Source organism: Grampus griseus (genome assembly GCF_964374135.1).
Source record: "Grampus griseus genome assembly, chromosome: 2".
Taxonomy (NCBI): Eukaryota; Metazoa; Chordata; class Mammalia; order Artiodactyla; family Delphinidae; genus Grampus; species Grampus griseus.
This window is the reverse complement of record NC_139018.1, coordinates 92561075-92580094: the sequence shown is the minus strand read 5'-3', so window position 1 is coordinate 92580094 and position 19020 is coordinate 92561075. Positions and strand designations below refer to the sequence as shown.

General features: G+C 35.9%; 1 protein-coding gene across 1 annotated transcript in view; it reads left to right on the top strand.

Moving 5' to 3' along the window:
• Positions 1–424: 424 nt before the first annotated feature.
• Positions 425–19020, top strand: part of FAM227B (family with sequence similarity 227 member B) — a gene marked incomplete at its 5' end in the record, with an annotated part of 252305 nt that continues 233709 nt past the window's right edge. Inside the window, 6 exons of the mRNA XM_082647805.1 lie at positions 425–472; positions 2758–2811; positions 5054–5285; positions 12821–12888; positions 17518–17553; positions 18019–18123. Coding sequence (XP_082503931.1) covers positions 425–472; positions 2758–2811; positions 5054–5285; positions 12821–12888; positions 17518–17553; positions 18019–18123 — 543 coding nt within the window. The remainder of the gene's footprint in view (positions 473–2757; positions 2812–5053; positions 5286–12820; positions 12889–17517; positions 17554–18018; positions 18124–19020) is intronic.

The window sequence follows — 19020 nt, the reverse complement described above, 5'->3', positions numbered from 1 at the left end:
TTTGAGTTGGGCTTTAGGGTTGGCTGCAGCTTTAATTAGATTGAGTTAACTTGTGACTAACCCAAATTTCAACCTCCCTCTTCACAGCCACCTGTTATATCTTGTCAATGTTGAGTTGGTACACGTGTGGAATGAAGTTTTAGCTATTATTGGTTCACCTTTGTACTCAATTCTGTCTGGGCTTCTGGAACCCAAGTACTATAAGAATGTGTTGGCTTACATAAGTTCTGTATCTTTCCAGCCCCTCCTCTTCTGCTTTTCTAACAAAACTCAGAAGTGAGACTTGGGGGCCGGAGAAGGGATTGTTTGGTTGAGTCATTTATTCTTTCATTTGGGTATCTTTCAGAGTCTGGTTAATTCCCCAGCTCATGGTGACTCTTGAGGCCCAGCTGATTTCTCTTTATCTCTTTGAAGTTACTGCCCCATGGCAGGCCAACTCTTCCCTCAGTGTATGCACAGAGCTCACTGTTGGGTAAGGAAGCTGCCACAGCTTTATGCTCACTTAAGGAGATGTTCCTCTCTGGATTTCGGGTCATCAAGGCTTACAGGGAGGGCGGCTTCATGGGCTTGCAAGCTGTGCAGTTGCATAGGACCTACTGATTAGAAGGACCCTATACTAGGTTTTTTGTTTGTTTGTTTGTTTGTTGTTTTTTTGTGGTACGTGGGCCTCTCACTGTTGTGGCCTCTCCCGTTGCAGAGCACAGGCTCCGGAAGCGCAGGCTCAGCGGCCATGGCTCACGGGCCCAGCTGCTCCGCGGCATGTGGGATCTTCCTGGACCGGGGCACGAACCCGTGTCCCCTGCATCGGCAGGTGGACTCTCAACCACTGCGCCACCAGGGAAGCCCTATACTAGGTTTAATAGCCTGATGTTACCATCTTAAAATTCTTATTTTTTGAACAAGGGACTCTGAATTGTCACAAATTATGTAGTCCTGCTTACTGGCATCCACCACTTTTCACTAACCCCATAGAAAAGTAAGATTTTTATTTGGTCTGGGATTTTCATATTGTTACCATGGAAGCATCGGTGTTTTTGCATCCTTCTGCATCCTACCAAGGTCATAAGTCTGTTTAATTTATGCCTCACCTCCTTTTAACTTCCCCACTACAGAACTCTGGGATTGTATATTGAAATTATCTGAAATTTTCCTATGCAAGTTTCACTCCTTCAATTCCTTTTTCTAATTCCCTTTAGTTGAAATGTGGGTATTTTTAGGGCTTTGTACTAGAAGTGGTTTGACAGCCATTACAAAGGGGAAAAAAAGGTAACATTTAAATTGTTTTGAATTGGCTCCTTTGTATTCTGTGCATTTCAAAATATACTGATAGCTTTCTTCTAGTGAAATTGCTGTACTCACTATCCCTGAAGATTATACTGTGAACATTTTTTTTGTCTCTAAGCATTCTGTGCACACCATCTCTTATTTCTTATTCTTCTCAATTTGGCTAGGCCTAGAGCCCGTGTTTTCCATAAAATTTCTTGACAGCTCTGTGCATCTTTGCTTCTGTACACTTGTTTTTTATAATGACTGTCACATATGTCCTTTATTTTATTATTGTATTATCTGTTATATATTTACTTATGTTCATCACATATTTTAAACAGTATTAAGACAGTGAAATACTGTATTCAACCTCAAATGTGTAGTTATTTTTGCAAAACATGGTCTTGTGATTTGTAATCTTGATCATTTTATCTATTGATGTGAAATATGTTCTAGTAAATTAACTATAATACAATCTTTTCAGACATGTCATCATCAGAACATTAGGGTATTATATTAGGATATCCTGAATTCTTGTTATTTTTGCCTTCTTCTCACTGGTTTTTCATTCTCTAGAAATGGTTTTATTATTTTTTAAAATACTTACACATTTCTTTGACATTTGTCTACTCATTTATTCATTAATTTATACACATCACAGTACTTAATTATGCACTGACCATTGGCCAGTCACTACATGAAATTTTGACACTTCAGCAGTGATTACACTACAGTTTTTGTCCTCATAGAGATACAAATCTGCTGTTGTTACCGTAAAGAATCTTTTGGGGGGCCAAGGAGGGCTTCCTAGAGAAAGCAACTTTTAATTTGATATTTGAAATAAGAGTTAAATAGGCCAAGAATGAATTGGAGGGAGAGGGTTTGGGGCAGGGGAGCCTTCCAAGCAGAAGGACGAATGTGCACACAGTCTCTAAGGCAAGGAATAGCAAGATGTCTTGATTAAAATTAATTTGTCTAATGAAAGAATACATTTTCAACTTACAAAGAAACTACTAGCAAAAATGGGATTATTACTTACTACACTAAAACATTCAAAGATTTAAATTATTTTCACCAGGTCACTACTGTGCCTTTTAAAATATTCCATCAGTAAGAGGAGAACGTTATTATATTACTGGCTCTGAATTTATTGTAGACACCATCCAAGATAGCCCAAAATATCTTGGAACTCTTGTTGGAATTGGAAATGAGGATATTCATCAGGATTCATATGGAGCTTTTCTCCAGGAGCAGTGTATGAGAGGGAAGCGTTTTACAGAATTTGGTTTGGGGGCTCCGAATTTAAACATTGATCTCTGTCCCTTTTCAAAGTTCAAGGACTTAACAAAAGTGAATATTTAACAATATCTTACAGCTCTGAAAATTATAACTTAAGTCCAGTATCATAATGTACTGAAATAAATTAGGTGTAAGCATCATATAAACAATCTGAATTTATGTTAATGAACAATATTGATTTTACTTCATTAGAAAATGCAAGAACCTCCAAAGAACATTGAAGAATTCTTAAAGCTTCAAAACTTGGTGAGTAGAATATACTGTTTTATGGGACTTTAATATATGACTGGTGCACATATCAGTCTTCTTCCTTTAGGAAAAAATAACAATTCTTTTTGATTGCTTATAGAATTACTTTGTCAATTTAAAAAGAAATTGTTGAGAGTTTGATTAGAATTACAGTAGGCTTTTGAAATTACCTTTAGAAACTTAGTCCTTTTAAAAAATACGTTCTAAAATTATATAATGTTAAAGCTATAAAGACTTTATGTGCCACCCTCATCTATCTACCTCCTTAAATGTAATTTTTTACGTTTCAAAATTACCAATATGTTTTTTTTCTAATTATGACTATGATAGTCATTTTAGAAAATTAAGAGATAAGCACTGAAAAGGATAAGCATCCTAATTCTATCATTTATAGATTAATCACATATATCTCACTTTTTAAAGTAGGGAAATCATAATCTAATCAAGCTGGTAGAATTTCAAGATACTTTATTCACCTCATACTGTAATTCAGTATCTTGGACAAGAATTGTGATATCTCAAGTCTGGCATAAAGGCTACCTTTTCATAAACCTTTGTGCATATTGTAAAATCTGTTCAAATTCATTTCCATTTTAGCCTCTCCCCACTTTCCCAATGTCCCTAACAATAGCAAGTGATGACTCATACGTAAGGACTATGTTTTCAAATCTGGCTGTCATTCTAATTTGACAATGTTTGTCTCCAGGGAGTATATCTTGTGATCATATCTTATTTTTCTGAGATCTTTGTATTTTTGACACATCCAGATTTTAATGCTGGAAAACTTCCCCAGGTGGTTATGTGTTTTGTTTAAGATGTATGTTTATAGGATTTGGGAGAGGGCACTTATGTATCTAAGTAATATTCTCTTTTTCCAAAATGGCAGGGGCACCTAGATCCTGCTGGGAAACTTCTCCAGCATTAAAAGCTGGGTATTATTCAGGTACCTGTTATCATTAGAGAATACAGTGGGTTTAGGAAGCTTTTAAAGGAAGAAAAATGGAAGTAGAATAGACCAACGCAGGTTTAAAATTTCTGATCTGCAGACTTCAGATTTATTCCCATTTAAGCTAAATTCTCAGAATATCTTACCCAAATTCCTCTTAAAGAGTTTCATCCTGTGAAAGTTCCTACTATTCCAGAAAGCATTTTCTTATTCACAAACCTTTAATTGTGTCAGCTGTATTTCTTTGTTTTGGTATTGAACAATTTTATTAAAAGATAAACTTAGATTTGCAAATATTAATGTTGTGATTCCTCTTTCCTTCCCTTCATTTCCCTTTCTTTTCTTCCCTTTCCTTGTTCTCCTTCCTTTCCTGAACAATGTACTCCTAAGGCCATTTGGCGGCCAAAACAAGGCAGCATCCACATTGGCGGGGGAGGGGAATGTTCTGTGGTCGCCCAGAGCAGCCTTTCTGAACTCAGCCACCGTGAGGGAAGGTATCCATGTGATACCACAGGTGCTGGGGTCCAAGGGGGTGAGGATGGTATTCACATGTGGCCTTGGGTGGGGAGGTAGTTCAGGAAATGTGGAGGTAGGCTATGGCCTGGTATGAGAAGTCAGAGCCTAAGCAGGATGAGAGGGGCATCCACATAGTGAAGAGTCTGGCAATGGATAGGAGAGATTGGCTACCTGAAAAGATGGATCAAATAAGTACATATATTTAGGATAATGGCAGCTAGGGTTTTCACTGTTGGAGATGTTAATTATAATATGGAAAGAGAAAACTAGAATGTTTGAAACTGGAATTAGAGTTATCAGTATGAACTTGTGGTTTTAATTACATAGACTGAGGAACTGTTGTAGACTGAAGGGGACTAAAGACATATGATGCTTAAACACAATGTGTGATACTGAACTAGAGCCTTTTGCTATAAAGAGCATTATTGATTTAGTTGATGAAACTTGAGTAAACTCAGAGAATTAGATAGGAACAATGTAACAATGCCAATTTCCTTATTCTGATGGTTTGTTTTTAGAAAATAAATGCTAAAGTATTCAAGGATGATGGGGTCATCAGTCAAGTAAGCAACTTACTTTCAAATGATAAAAAAAGGGTTTTATAAAGCATCTGAAACTTCTAAAGTTTATGTTTTTTCCCACAAATTAAAAAAATGCATTTAATAAAAAATGATGCTATAGAATAAAGCCTGAATTTCAGCTCATTGATTTTTGAACTCTTCTATTTAAATTCATTTAAAAAATGATTTAAGTTGTATTGTCTCACATTTTTTGCAGGATCACTGGCCAAAGGAAATCCATTTTGGGGATAATGATAAATTGTTATGTACTCTGAAGAAAATAAAAGAAGATAGTTCATTTGCTTCAATTTATACACATCTACGGGGAAATGTCCCGCGAGTACATGATGCGGCCATGGCCATGGAGTCAAGATTAGCAGAGTGTTCAATTCTTCTGAAAAACCATGTCTCTGGAATATTTGAGTGGAACAGAATAACTTCCAGGACAAGTAAACCTTATTTTTTATATGCGTAAAGTAATTGTCACTCGTGTGTGTGTCTATCACTGTGTGTGTGCATTCTCATAAAGAATGAAATCCTAAGATATAAAATATCAAAACATAAATTTATTCTATTTTAAAACCTCTTCATTTCAAAATGGTCCAATTTGGATTTTTAGTTGAAAATGAACATTTGGATTCAAAGAAAGTGTTGCTAGGATAAAGCCTAAAACAGTTCTGACCTTTGAGCTGGAGCAGAAGTAAGCAAATATCAGGAAAACAGGGTTGCATCAACGAATATTGTTACCAGAGACAAGCAAGTCAGCAAGAGTCAGGAGATTAAAAACAGTTAGACCTACAACCCAAAGTAAAAGGAGTGAGACTTGAACTATATGAGCTAAGTTAATCTGTGGGAAGTACCTAGCATTCACTATTGGATAACTGCAGACTGAGTGAAAAGCGTATCTGTAAGTAATGATAATTTTTACTACTTTTCAGTATTTATATAACCTTTACCTAGTTGTGTTTATTAACACTTTCACAATAGTTTTAGATACTAATGGTGATTCTTATCTTTTTCTTTATTTAACGGGCAAACTTGTAATATATGTCTTTTTTTTTTTTTAATCTTTATTGGGGTATTATTGCTTAACAACGTTGTGTTGGTTTCTGCTGTAAAACAAAGTGAATCAGCTATGTGCATATGTATATCCTCATATACCCTCCCTCGTGCACCTCCCTCCCACTCCTCTAGGTGGTCGCAAAGCACCGAGCTGATCTCCCTGTACCATGCAGCTGCTTCCCACTAGCTATCTGTTTTACATTTGGCAGTGTATATAAGTCCATGCCACACTCTCACCTCGTCCCAGCTTACTCTTCCCCCTCCCTGTATCCTCAACTCCAGCCTCTACATCTGCTTCTTTATTCCTGTCCTGCCCATAGGTTCATCAGAACCATTTTTTTCTTTTTTTTTTAGAGTCCGTATATATGTGTCAGCATACTGTATTTGCTTTTCCCTTTCTGACTTACTTCACTCTGTATGACAGACTCTAGGTCCATCTGCCTCACTACAAATAACTCAATTTTGTTTCTTTTTATGGCTGAGTAATATTCCATTGTATATATGTGCCACATCTTCTTTATCCATTCATCTGTCGATGGATACTTAGGTTGCTTCCATGTCCTGGCTATTGTAAATAGAGCTGCAATGAACATTGTGGTACATGTCTCTTTTTGAATTATGGTTTTCTCAGGGTATATGCCCAGTCGTGGGATTGCTGGGTTGTATGGTAGTTCTGTTTTTAGTTTTTTAAGGAAGCTCCACACTGTTGTCCATAGTGGCTGTATCAATTTACATTCCCACCAACAGTGCAAGAGGGTTCCCATTTCTCCATACCCTCTCCAGCATTTATTGTTTGTAGATTTTTTGATGATGGCCATTCTGACCAGTGTGAGGTAATCATTTCTCTAATGATTAGTGATGTTGAGCATTCTTTCATGTGTTTGTTGGCAATCTGTATATCTTCTCTGGAGAAATGTCTGTTTAGGTCTTCTGCCCATTTTTGGATTGGGTTGCTTGTTTTTTTGTTATTGAGCTGCATGAGCTGTTTGTATATTTTGGAGATTAATCCTTTGTCAGTTGCTTCGTTTGCAAATATTTTCTCCCATTCTGAGGGTTGTCTTTTGGTCTTGTTTATGGTTTCCTTTGCTGTGCAAAATCTTTTAAGTTTCATTAGGTCCCTTTTGTTTTTATTTCCATTTCTCTAGGAGGTGGGTCAAAAAGGATCTTGCTGTGATATATGTCATAGAGTGTTGTGCCTATGTTTTCCTCTAAGAGTTTTGTAGTGTCTGACCTTACATTTAGGTCTTTAATCCATTTTGAGTTTATTTTCATATGTGGTGTTAGGAAGTGTTCTAATTTCATTCTTTTACATGTAGCTGTCCCATTTTCAAAGCACCACTTAATGAAGAGGCTGTCTTTTGTCCATTGTATATTCTTGCCTCCTTTATCAAAGATAAACCCACGTACATATGGTCACCTTATCTCTAGGCTTTCTATCCTGTTCCATTGATCTATATTTCTGCTTTTGTGCCACTACCATACTGTCTTGATTACTATAGCTTTGTAGTATAGTCTGAAGCCAGGGAGCCTGATTCCTCCAGCTCCATTTTTCATTCTCAAGGTTGCTTTGGCTATTTTGGGTCTTTTGTGTTTCCATACAAATTGTGAAATTTTTTGCTCTAGTTCTGTGAAAAATGCCAGTGGTAGTTTGATAGGGATTGCATTGAATCTGTAGATTGCTTTGGGTGGTAGAGTCATTTTCACAATGTTGATTCTTCCAATCCAAGAACATTGTATATCTCTCCATCTGTTTGTACCATCTTTAATTTCTCTCATCAGTGTCTTATAGTTTCCTGCATACAGGTCTTTTGTCTCCATAGGTAGGTTTATTCCTAGGTATTATATTCTTTTGGTTGCAGTGGTAAATGGAAGTGTTTCCTTAATTTCTCTTTCAGATTTTTCATCATTAGTGTATAGGAATGCAAGAGATTTCTGTGCATTAATTCTGTAGCCTGCTACTTTACCAAATTCATTGATTAGCTCTAGTAGTTTTCTGGTAGCATCTTTAGGATTCTCTATGTATAGTATCCTGTCATCTGCAAACAGTGACAGTTTTACTTCTTCTTTTACGATTTGGATTCCTTTTATTTCTTTTTCTTCTCTGATTGGCTAAAACTTCCAAAACTATGTTGAATAATAGCAGTGGGAGTGGCCAACCTTGTCTTGTTTCTGATCTTAATGGAAATGGTTTCAGTTTTTCACCATTGAGAGTGATGTTGGCTGTGGGTTTGTCATATATGGCCTCTATTATGTTGAGGTAGGTTCCCTCTATGACTACTTTGTTCAGGGTTTGTTTGTTTTTTTTATCATAAATGGGTGCTGAATTTTTTTAAAAGCATTTTCTGCATCTATTCTGATGATCATATGGTTTTTATCCTTTGTTTTGTTAATCTGGTGTATCACATTGATTGATTTGAGTATATTGAAGAATCCTTGCATTCCTGGGGTAAAGCCCACTTGATCATGGTGTATGATCCTTTTAATGTGCTGTTGTATTCTGTTGGCTAGTATTTTGTTGAGGATTTTTGCATGTATATTCATCAGTGATATCGGCCTGTAGTTTTCTTTTTTTGTGATATCTTTCTCTGGTTTTGGATTCGCGGTGATGACCACCAGATAGAATGAGTTTGGGAATGTTCCTCCCTCTGCTATATTTTAGAAGAGTTTGAGAAGGATAGGTGTTAGCTCTTCTCTAAATGTTTGATAGAGTTCACCGGTGAAGCCATCTGGTCCTGGGCTGTTGTTTATTGGAAGATTTTTAATCACAGTCTCAATTTCAGTGCTTGTGATTGGTCTCTTTATATTTTCTATTTCTTCCTGGTTCAGTCTCGGAAGGTTGTGCTTTTCTAAGAGTTTGTCCATTTCTTCCAGGTTGTCCATTTTATTGGCATATACTTTATTGTAGTAATCTCTCATGATCCTTTGTATTTCTGCAGTGTCAGTTGTTACTTCTCTTTTTTTTTTTCTAATTCTGTTGATTTGAGTCTTCTCCCTTTTTTTCTTCATGAGTCTGGCTAATGGTTTATCAATTTTGTTTATCTTCTCAGAGAACCAGCTTTTACTTTTATTGATGTTTGCTATTGTTTTCTTCATTTCTTTTTCATTTATTTCTGATCTGATCTTTATGATTTCTTTCCTTCTGCTAACTTCAGGGTTTTTTTTGTTCTTCTTTCTCTAATAGCTTTAGGTGTAAGGATAGGTTGTTTATTTGAGATTTTCCTTGTTTCTGGAGGTAGGATTGTATTGCTATAAACTTCCCTCTTAGAACTGCTTTTGCTGCATCCCATAGGTTTTGGGTTGTCATATTTTCATTGTCATTTGTTTCTAGGTATTTTTTAATTTCTTCTTTGATTTCTTCAGTTATCTCTTGGTTATTTAGTAGTGTATTGTTAAGCCTCCATGGGTTTGTATTTTTTACAGTTTTTTTCTTGTAATTGATATCTAGTATCATGGCTTTGTAGTTGGAAAAGATACTTGATACAATTTCAGTTTTCTTAAATTTACCAAGGCTTGATTTGTGACCCAAGATATGATCTATCCTGGAGAATGTTCCATGAGCACTTGAGAAAAATGTGTATTCTGTTGTTTTGGGATGGAATGTCCTATAAATATCAATTAAGTCCATCTTGTTTAATGTATAATTTAAGCTTGTGTTTCCTTATTTATTTTCATTTTGGATGATCTGTCCATTGGTGAAAGTGGCCTGTTAAAGTCCCCTACTCTGATTGTGTTACTGTAGATATCCCCTTTTATGGTTGTTAGCATTTGCCTTATGTATTGAGATGCTCCTATGTTGGGTGCATAAATGTTTACAATTATTATGTCTTCTTTGTGGATTGATCCCTTGATCATTATGTCGTGTCCTTGTTTGTCTCTTATAATAGTCTTTATTTTAAAGTCTATATTTTCTGATATGAGAATTTCTACTCCAGCTTTCTTTTAGTTTCCATTTGCAAGGAATATCTTTTCCCTCCTCTCACTTTCAGTCTGTATGTGTCCCTAGGTCTGAAGTGGGTCTCTTGTAGAGAGCATTTATACGGGTCTTGTTTTTGTATCCATTCAGCCAATCTATGTCTTTTGGTTGGAGCATTAAACCATTTACATTTAAGGTAGTTATCAGTATGTACGTTCCTATTACCATTTTCTTAATTGTTTTCGGTTTGTTATTGTAGGTCTTTTCCTTCTCTTGTGTTTCCTGCCTAGAGAAGTTCCTTTAGCATTTGTTGTAAAGCTGGTTTGGTGGTGCTGAATTCTCTCAACTTTTGCTTGTCTGCAAATGTTTTAATTTCTCCATCAAATCTGAATGAGCTCCTTGCTGGGTAGAGTAATCTTGGTTGTAGGCTTTTCCCTTTCATCGCTTTAAATACATCCTGCCACTCTCCTCTGGCTTGAAGAGTTTCTGCTGAAAAATCAGCTGTTAACCTCATGGGGATTCCCTTGTATGTTATTAGTTGTTTTTCCCTTGCTGCTTTTAATATTTTTTCTTTGTATTTAATTTTTGATAGTTTGATTAACATGTGTCTTGGTGTGTTTCTCCTTGGATTTATCCAGTATGGGACTCTTTGTGCTTCCTGTATGGGGCTCTCTGTGCTCCTGGACTTGATTGACTATTTCCTTTCCCATCCATGTTAGGGAAGTTTTCAACTATAATCTCTTCAAACATTTTCTCAGTCCCTTTTTCTCTTCTTCTTCTGGGACCCCTATAATTCAAATGTTGGTGTATTTAATGTTGTCCTAGATGTCTCTGAGAGTGTCCTCATTTCTTTTCATTCTTTTTTCTTTATTCTGCTCTGCGATAGTTATTTTCACTATTTTATATTCCAGGTCACTTATTTGTTCTTCTACCTCAGTTATTCTGCTATTGATTCCTTCTAGAGGATTTTTAAGTTCATTTATTGCGTTGTTCATCATTGTTTGTTTGCTCTTTAGTTCTTCTAGGTCCTTGTTAATCACTTCTTGTATTTTCTCCATTTTATTTCGAAGATTTTGGATCATCTTTACTATCGCTACTCTGAATTCTTCCAGGTAGACTGCCTATTTTCTTGTCATTTGTTTGGTCTGGTGGGTTTTTACCTTGCTCCTTCATCTGCTGTGTTTCTCTGTCTTCTCATTTTGTTTAACTTACTGTGCTTGGGGTCTCCTCTTCACAGGCTGCTTTTGCTGTCTGCTGTCAGTGGGTGAGGTTGGTTCAGTGGGTTGTGTAGGCTTCCTGGTGGAGGGGACTGGTGCCTGTGTTCTGGTGGGTGGGGCTGGATCTTGTCTTTCTGGTGGGCAAGACCATGTCTGGTGGTGTGTTTTGGCGTGTCTATGACCTTATTATGATTTTAGACAGCCTCTCTGCTAATTGGTGGGGTTGTGTTCCTGTCTTGCTAGTTGTTTGGCATGGGGCATCCAGCACTGGAGCTTGCTGGCCATTGGGTGGAGCTGGGTCTTTGTGTTGAGCTGGAGATCTCTGAGAGAACCCTCACCACTTTATATTACATGGGGTCCAGAGGTCTCTGTTGGTCCAATGTGCTGAACTCGGCTCTCCCATCTCATAGGCTCAGGCCTTCCATCAGGCCGCAGCACCAAGACCTTGTCAGCCACACAGCTCCAAAGTGACCTCTCTGTGATGCTCCCGAGGTTATATTCATAGAGTTTTGTCAAAATGAGAATCACCTGTGATGAGAGGGTGCTCTTGGCTCCTGTGGCATCTCTGAGGTGCACAGTGGCATTGGTTTTTTGAGTTGGAAAGACTGAAAACTGGATTAAACTGGCCACTGCAGGAAGCACTCGTGCTGCCTACATGAAGAAGCTTTGCTCCTCATATATGTCTTAAGAATGATATTGGTTGTACTTATAAAGTATTTTCTGTGTATTAAATAAATATAATAGTTATATTATTTAGCTATTTAATATCCTTTTTTGGACCTTGAGTTTTCAAAATCTGAGAATGTGTTTAAATACAATACTGTTAAATTCACTACTGTTACAATTTTCTTATTGAATTTTTTTTTTTTTGACTGCGTTGGGTCTTCGTTGCTGTGTGTGAGCTTTCTCTAGTTGCGGCGAGCGGGGGCTACTCTTTGTTGCATCGCAGTGGCTTCTCTTGTTGCGGAACATGGGCTCTAGGTGTGCAGGCTTCAGTAATTGTGGCATGCAGGCTCAGCAGTTGTGGCTTTTAGGCTCCAGAGCGCAAGCTCAGAAGTTGTGCCACATGGGCTTAGCTGCTCTGCGGCACGTGGGATCCTCCCGGACCAGGGCTCCAAACTATGTCCCCTGCATTGGCAGGCAGATTCTCAAGCACTGTGCCACGAGGGAAGTCCCTTATTGAATTTTTAATTATTTTAATTTAAAAAAATATTTTTGAAATTATACAAGCTACATATATATAATTGTGTGTGACTATATAAACATATAGGGAGAGAGAGAGAGCACATATGTATACTTTTAAAAAATAATTTTCTGTATATTCATTGTCCTCTATGTGTAAATATCAGAGCTTGGACTCTGATATTTAAGTCTAGGTTATCTGACTTCAAAGCCCCCCATAGTCTTTCACTGGGCCATACTCCAAAGTACTGTACTGTATTGAATATAAGGTGACAGTGAAACAACCAAATGTAAGTGGCTGAGCTGTTTGAAAAACATGGGCTTGTTCAGTAGTAAGGGATTAAGGTAAAACTTTGGATATAGGAATAAGTACTAAAGATGTATTAGTTGGAGCATGACATTTCTAAATAGCAAAAGGAAACAGGAGATATAATTATTCAACTAAGACTGATTCAACTAAGACTGTGTGTGTCTAGCATTATGCTTGTCAAAATAGCTAGATGATCTCATTGAATGGTTTTATATATAATCGACTTAAAGTATTTACATTTTTCTCAATTTTAAAGGCTATTTATATATTTATATGTTGTGAATTCTCATTTTTTTAAAGGTTCTCATGGAAAATTGGAACAATATAAGGAATTTCTAAGGAATTACCATAAGGAAAAGAAGATAATGGTATTGTATTTGTTTTCATCTTCCTTAAAAAATTATATTTTCACAGAAAATATAATCACTATAATTTCATAGATAAGTACTAGTAACATTAAAAAATTTCCTTTTAGTCTTTTATCATCTATCTATCCCTGTTTTTAAAATATTTGGACTCATATTTTTCTTTACACATACATTATGAGTGTTGGCATTTTCACATCACTACAAGTTATTTGAAGACTTATATTTCATCCTCTGGTTATTTAAAAATTTATAACATCTTAGGGATACAGGTCCTATATCAGTCATTTTCCTTTAGGAAAAAAATAACAGTTATTTTTACTGCCTGTAGAATTACTTTGTTAATTTTTTTTAATCTCTTTGAGAGTTTGATTAGAATTATATTTTGAATTACTTTGAGAAACTTAGTCCTTTTCAAAAATACATTCTAAAATTAAAGCTATAAAGACTTTAAGTGCTACCACTCATCCATCCACCTCCTTAAATGTTTTTTAAATTTCAAAATTACTTTTTATGTTTTTTCCTGATTATGACTAAGGTAGTCATTTTAGAAAATTAAAAGAGATAAGCACTAAAAAGGCAAGTATCTTAATTTTATCATTTATAAATAAATTACATATATCTCACTATTGTCATTTTCATTGTTCTTTAAAAATTTTTTAGAAAATTCAAATTAAACTATTTCTAATTCATTAAATGTTTTATGGAATTTTCATCATTAAATATCATTCTACATCATTTCAAAAATAAACTAATGTAATAGCCCTTTTGTTGGACGTTTAGGTTAGTTTTCATTATTCATTATTATTTACTAAGGTTCTGTGAACAGAGCTAAAAATTGTGCTTATGCATGAGTATTTTCTTAATATAAATTTCAGAAGAGGAACCACATGGGAAAAATGTGAAAAGCTAAGTGTTTTGATACATACTGCCAAAATGTTTTCTAGAAAGGTGGCACCAATTTGTATTTGTAACAATAGAGTCTGTGATTGATCCCTTACCCATCCCCTTGTCAATATTTAATATTGTATTTTTTAATGTTTGCAAATTGACAGGCATAAATGTTATCAGTTGCATACATTTCACTAATGAAGTTGATTTTTTAGTTTTTTATTAGGTTTTGTGTTTCTGTTATTATGAATTGCCTATTTATGAACTTTGGGCATTTTTTAGCTGTTCTTCTATTTCTAAGAGCTGTTTATGCTTTAAAACTATTAACACTTCTCAGTAACATATGTTATACATACTTATATTACTTTCTTGGTTGCCTTTTAACCCAAAAGTATTTTTTCACTGTATAGAATTTTATATTTTCATGAATCTGTAATTTTTTATTGAAATCTTATGCCTTTAGTACCATAATATTAAGAAAGCTTTCTTCGTTACAAGCTCATACATATATTCACCTGTGTTCTCTTATATTGTTCTTACAGATTTATTTTTTTGTGTTTAATTCCAGTGTTTATTTTTATGCAAGGGAGTAAAGCATAAGGGTGTTATTTTAGGTCTATCAGTAGATTTGTGTGCTTTTTTAAAATTTAGTTTTTTATTGAGGTAACATTGGTTTATAGCGTTATGTAAGTTTCATGTGTACAACATTATATTTCTAATTCTGTATACCCTACAGCATGCTCACCACCAAAATACAGATTCTGCCTGTCACCACATGTTTGATCTCCTTTACTCATTTAGCCCTCCCCACTACCCCTTCCCCTCTGGTTACCACTACTCTATTCTCTTTATATGTGTTAGTTTTTTGTTTGGTTTGGTTTGTTCATTTTTTTGGTTTGTTTTTGCTTTTGTTTTTTGTTTTTATATTCCACATACAGTCACATAAAAACGTGTGATTTTCTTCATATAAGTTCTACACATTCCCTGTTAAATATATTCCTAGGTATCTTAAATTTTTATTACTAATGTCCATGAGATTAGTTTTCCATTATGTAATTAAATGGGTTATTGTTGGTATATAGGAAATTATTATTGGTATAGGTATATTACTCAACAGTGTTACCAGTTTCTCATCTTGTCTGACTGACTCAGAAAGAATGATAGTACTTTGCTATTAGGTACAACTTTAAATGTTTAGATAACTTTTTTCAGATTAAAGAAATTTACTCCAAGTTTAATAAAGATATATGGATGTGGGTATAGATGTAGATTAAATATTAGATTTGAATATAGATATCGCTGTACACAAAAACTAAAAACATCTTTATGGTTTGAAATGGAGAGAAAAATAATCCACTGTGATGATAGCAAAAGCTATTTTAAGCCTTTCATGTGTGAATGTGGCAGATTACATTAACAGCTTTTCAGAAGTTGAACCATTCTTATATTAGGATATATTTTTAATGCATTACTGGATTTGGTTTGTTTTTTGGATTTTACATCTGTGTTTGATAAGTTATGATTATCTTTTTTGGTTTTGGTATAAAAATTATACAAACTTCAGAAAATTAGTTACTTAGCTTCATCTCTTTAGTCTATAGATAGTTTGTTGAATATAGGGATATCATTTGTTCTTGATGTTTGGCAAAGTTGCTTGTGAGCTTTTATTGATTTTATTTATATTTTGCAGAGGGAATAGGTAGGTTGGTAGAAAAGCTGTCTGGAAGTTAACAGGTCCATAAATACCAACTTGTGTAGATTGTCAAAACATATTCAGTGAAAAAAAGCAAGTTACCAAGTAATATGTACAGTTAATATCATTCCTTTAAATTTTAAAAACATACCAAAAGTCTATATATTCTTTCTATGTATATACACATATATGTAAATGTATTTTAATGGAATTGAAGGGGTGCAAACCAAACAAATGATAGTAACTATCTCAAGGAAGGGGAACACACGGTTTGAACTAGAGATCGTGGTAAAAAGGGATCTAATTTTATATTTTATTATATGTAAACTTCATATTTTATCTTAAATAGTCTTAAGCAAATACTAAAATAACAGTAGTCCATTCTAGGTCGTGGGAACATGGGAACACTGGTAGTTACATTATTCATTGTGATTTCTGTATTAATTTTCAAAAGAATTTCAAAATTCTAATGAATTTTGACTTTCCAGGATCTATTGAAATGACCTTTAGATGAATTACACTAACAAAATTTTAATAATAATTTTTATTGAATATGTTTTTTGGCTGCGTTGGGTCTTCGTTGCTGCATGTGGGCTTTTCTCTAGTTGCGGCAAGCAGGGGCTACTCTTCATTGCAGTGCACAGGCTTCTCATTGCGGTGGCTTCTCTTGTTGTGGAGTGTGGGCTCTAGGCACGCGGGCTTCAGTAGTTGTGGCTTGTGGGCTCTAGAGCGCAGGCTTAGTAGTTGTGGCGCACGGGCTTAGTTGCTCCGTGGCATGTGGAATCTTCCCGGACCAGGGCTTGAACCTGTCACCTGCATTGGCAGGCAGATTCTTAACCACTGTGCCACCAGGGAAATCCAGGATTTTAACATGAATTATTTATATTTTTGTGGTATCTTTTCCAGGTTGTATGACCAAGAACTAGTTCTGTGTTACTATTAGTCTGTTCCTTGAAAGGTGTTTCTTTGCTTCCTGCAGAATAAAGCCAGGACTTTGAGATTAACACTAAAATCTTTCTAAATCTGACGCCGTCTTTAACGACCAGTTATATCTGTACCTGTCAAGCACATAGCCTTCTTTCTTATAATTGATCTCACTTTCCTTCTCCTTTTTATCCCTTTGCACATTTTTTTAAAATGCCAATAATGTGATCCTCTTTCATTTAGCAATCTGTAATCATCCTTTCAAATTGGTTTCCTATGTCTTCTCTTAAATAATATATGTTATGTGTGTATGTGTATAAAATTTGCCTGTAAGCCTATGTATTTGGGGAGGAAATGGGTATATGGAAAATAATAAACAATATATTAACATGTCTAGATGATCAAAAACTAATTTATACAGAAGGCTTCTTATTCTCTGTGTAAAGTAGTGTGGTGGACACAAAGATGTTCCTCCCAGATTCCCCTTCAAGGAAGGACCCATTGCCCCAACTGCTAAGAGTGCTGTTAGGGGACACCCTTCAGCTGCAGCCCCTTCAGGGATTGCCTCTCACAGAGAGAACTTCCTCTCCCAAGTAAACGACCATCCAGGAGCCACTCACATACAATGACTAATCAAGTCGGAAACAGAAAGGCCTGGCAGTTTCAATCAGGTGCAGAACAACTACTATGGGTCCTTTCAGTTCAGAAGCTCTGCTTAGGGTCAGGGCTGTTAGACTTGCATCATAGCTGACTTCTCAATCTTCCCTTTCCTCTTGCCTTCCATAGATATTAATCGCAAAGTCACTCCCAATAAACATTCTGAACACTAAATTCCACCTCACAGTCTGTTTCCCAGTGGACCCAAACTGCAATAAGTAGTTTGTTTATATTTCTATCATAGCCCTTATCTCTTTGTGTTTTGTATACGTATCTGATTCCTCTCTTGCCCTCTGACTAACTTGAGGGCAAGGAATATCTTTGCATTCCCAGCATCTAATACAGCAACAGCATTCTAGGCCTCACTAAGAGATGCATACACACACACACGTTAACTGAACAAAGTTACAAAGTATAAAAATTCTTAAATTTAAAATTTTAAAGATTTTATTTTAAATGTTTTCCAGCTTTCAGGTGACATGGAGACAAAGAAGGATATAGAGGTATTTACAATTTCTGTTTTATGAGATTATATATCAAAAGTATTATGTGGATCTAAAAGAATGTTTACAATAAGATAGATAAAGCTATAAATTTAGATAGGGGCCCCAGGAGAGAAAGTTGGAAACAAATACAGAAGCGTTCTTTTTCTGCCTAGTCCATTTCTTTATGTGTAGTGTAGCTAAAATTCTTGGTAATTTGAGCTATGTCAAAATTAGTTCTGAAGTAATTGTTTTTACTTTTAGATTTGGCATATGAATATGTCAGTGCTCTTAATTTCATAGAAACAGATAATATGAAGATTTTTCTTAGGTGGGATAAATATATTTTACTTATTTTTAGTAAAAGTATGTAAAATAATTATGTTAATGAATGATAGTTAAATATCTGTCTTCTGTAGACATATGAGACTACTATACTGAAAAGAATGAAGTAATTCCTGTTCTGTGGTATTTCCCTCTTTCTAGGGTTGCAACTTCCCAGGATTCAGAACAAATGAGCTTACTCAACTACCCAGACATTTGAATGCTGAACAGATTTATCTTTTTATTTTAAAAGCCCATAACTTGGACGTATGTAAACATTATTTTATTATTATTGTGTGATATATTTTGAGAATATGATTTAATGAATTAGACCTTAATTTAAAGCTATGACAGATTAGGTGTTAAGCAAGATTTAATTCTTTTGGGCATTAAGTCTGGCAGGAAAGACCAGTGACATTTTTTTTTTTTTTGCGGTACGCGGGCCTCTCACTGTTGTGGCCTCTCCCATTGCAGAGCACAGGCTCCAGACGCGCAGGCTTAGTGGCCATGGCTCACGAGCCCATGCCGCTCCGCGGCATGTGGGATCCTCCCAGACCGGGGCACGAACCCGTGTCCCCTGCATCAGCAGGCGGACTCTCAACCACTGCACCACCAGGGAAGCCCCAACCAGTGACATTTTTAACACCCTAATCTCCAGAAGAGAATGTATTAGATTCTGTGTTACTGCCTCAGGAGTCTGAGGTTGCCAGTGTGCATTGGCTTGGCATGTGACTGTAACAGGTGTTTCACTCCCCCTCTTCCTGCTCTATAGCTCAGGATATGTTAGCCTGCTCATTTTGATCCCAAAATAATTTATGAGAGCCCTTCCCCACACCCTACCTTTTGAACCTCCAAGTGTCTGGGGAATTTTTAAGAAATATCCCTACAGAGTAGCCAATTGATGAAAAACTGCAGGAATAGGAAGGTAACTAGATCATTGGACACCGATTGCCAGGGATAGGACGAGGGCTGAGTGGTTACTGGTATTGATTTCCCACCCACTTAAATATTAAGTGGTCACCTAAAAAGGTTTCTGTTTCCTGGGGACTTGAACAGTGCTCCTTGTACCTCCAGGCAGATTCCTCTCAAGACAGTTCTCTAAGATGGACTTGGCCCCTAGTAGGCCCTCTTCCCATCCCTCACCCCCAGCCTCCTTGTGGCTCT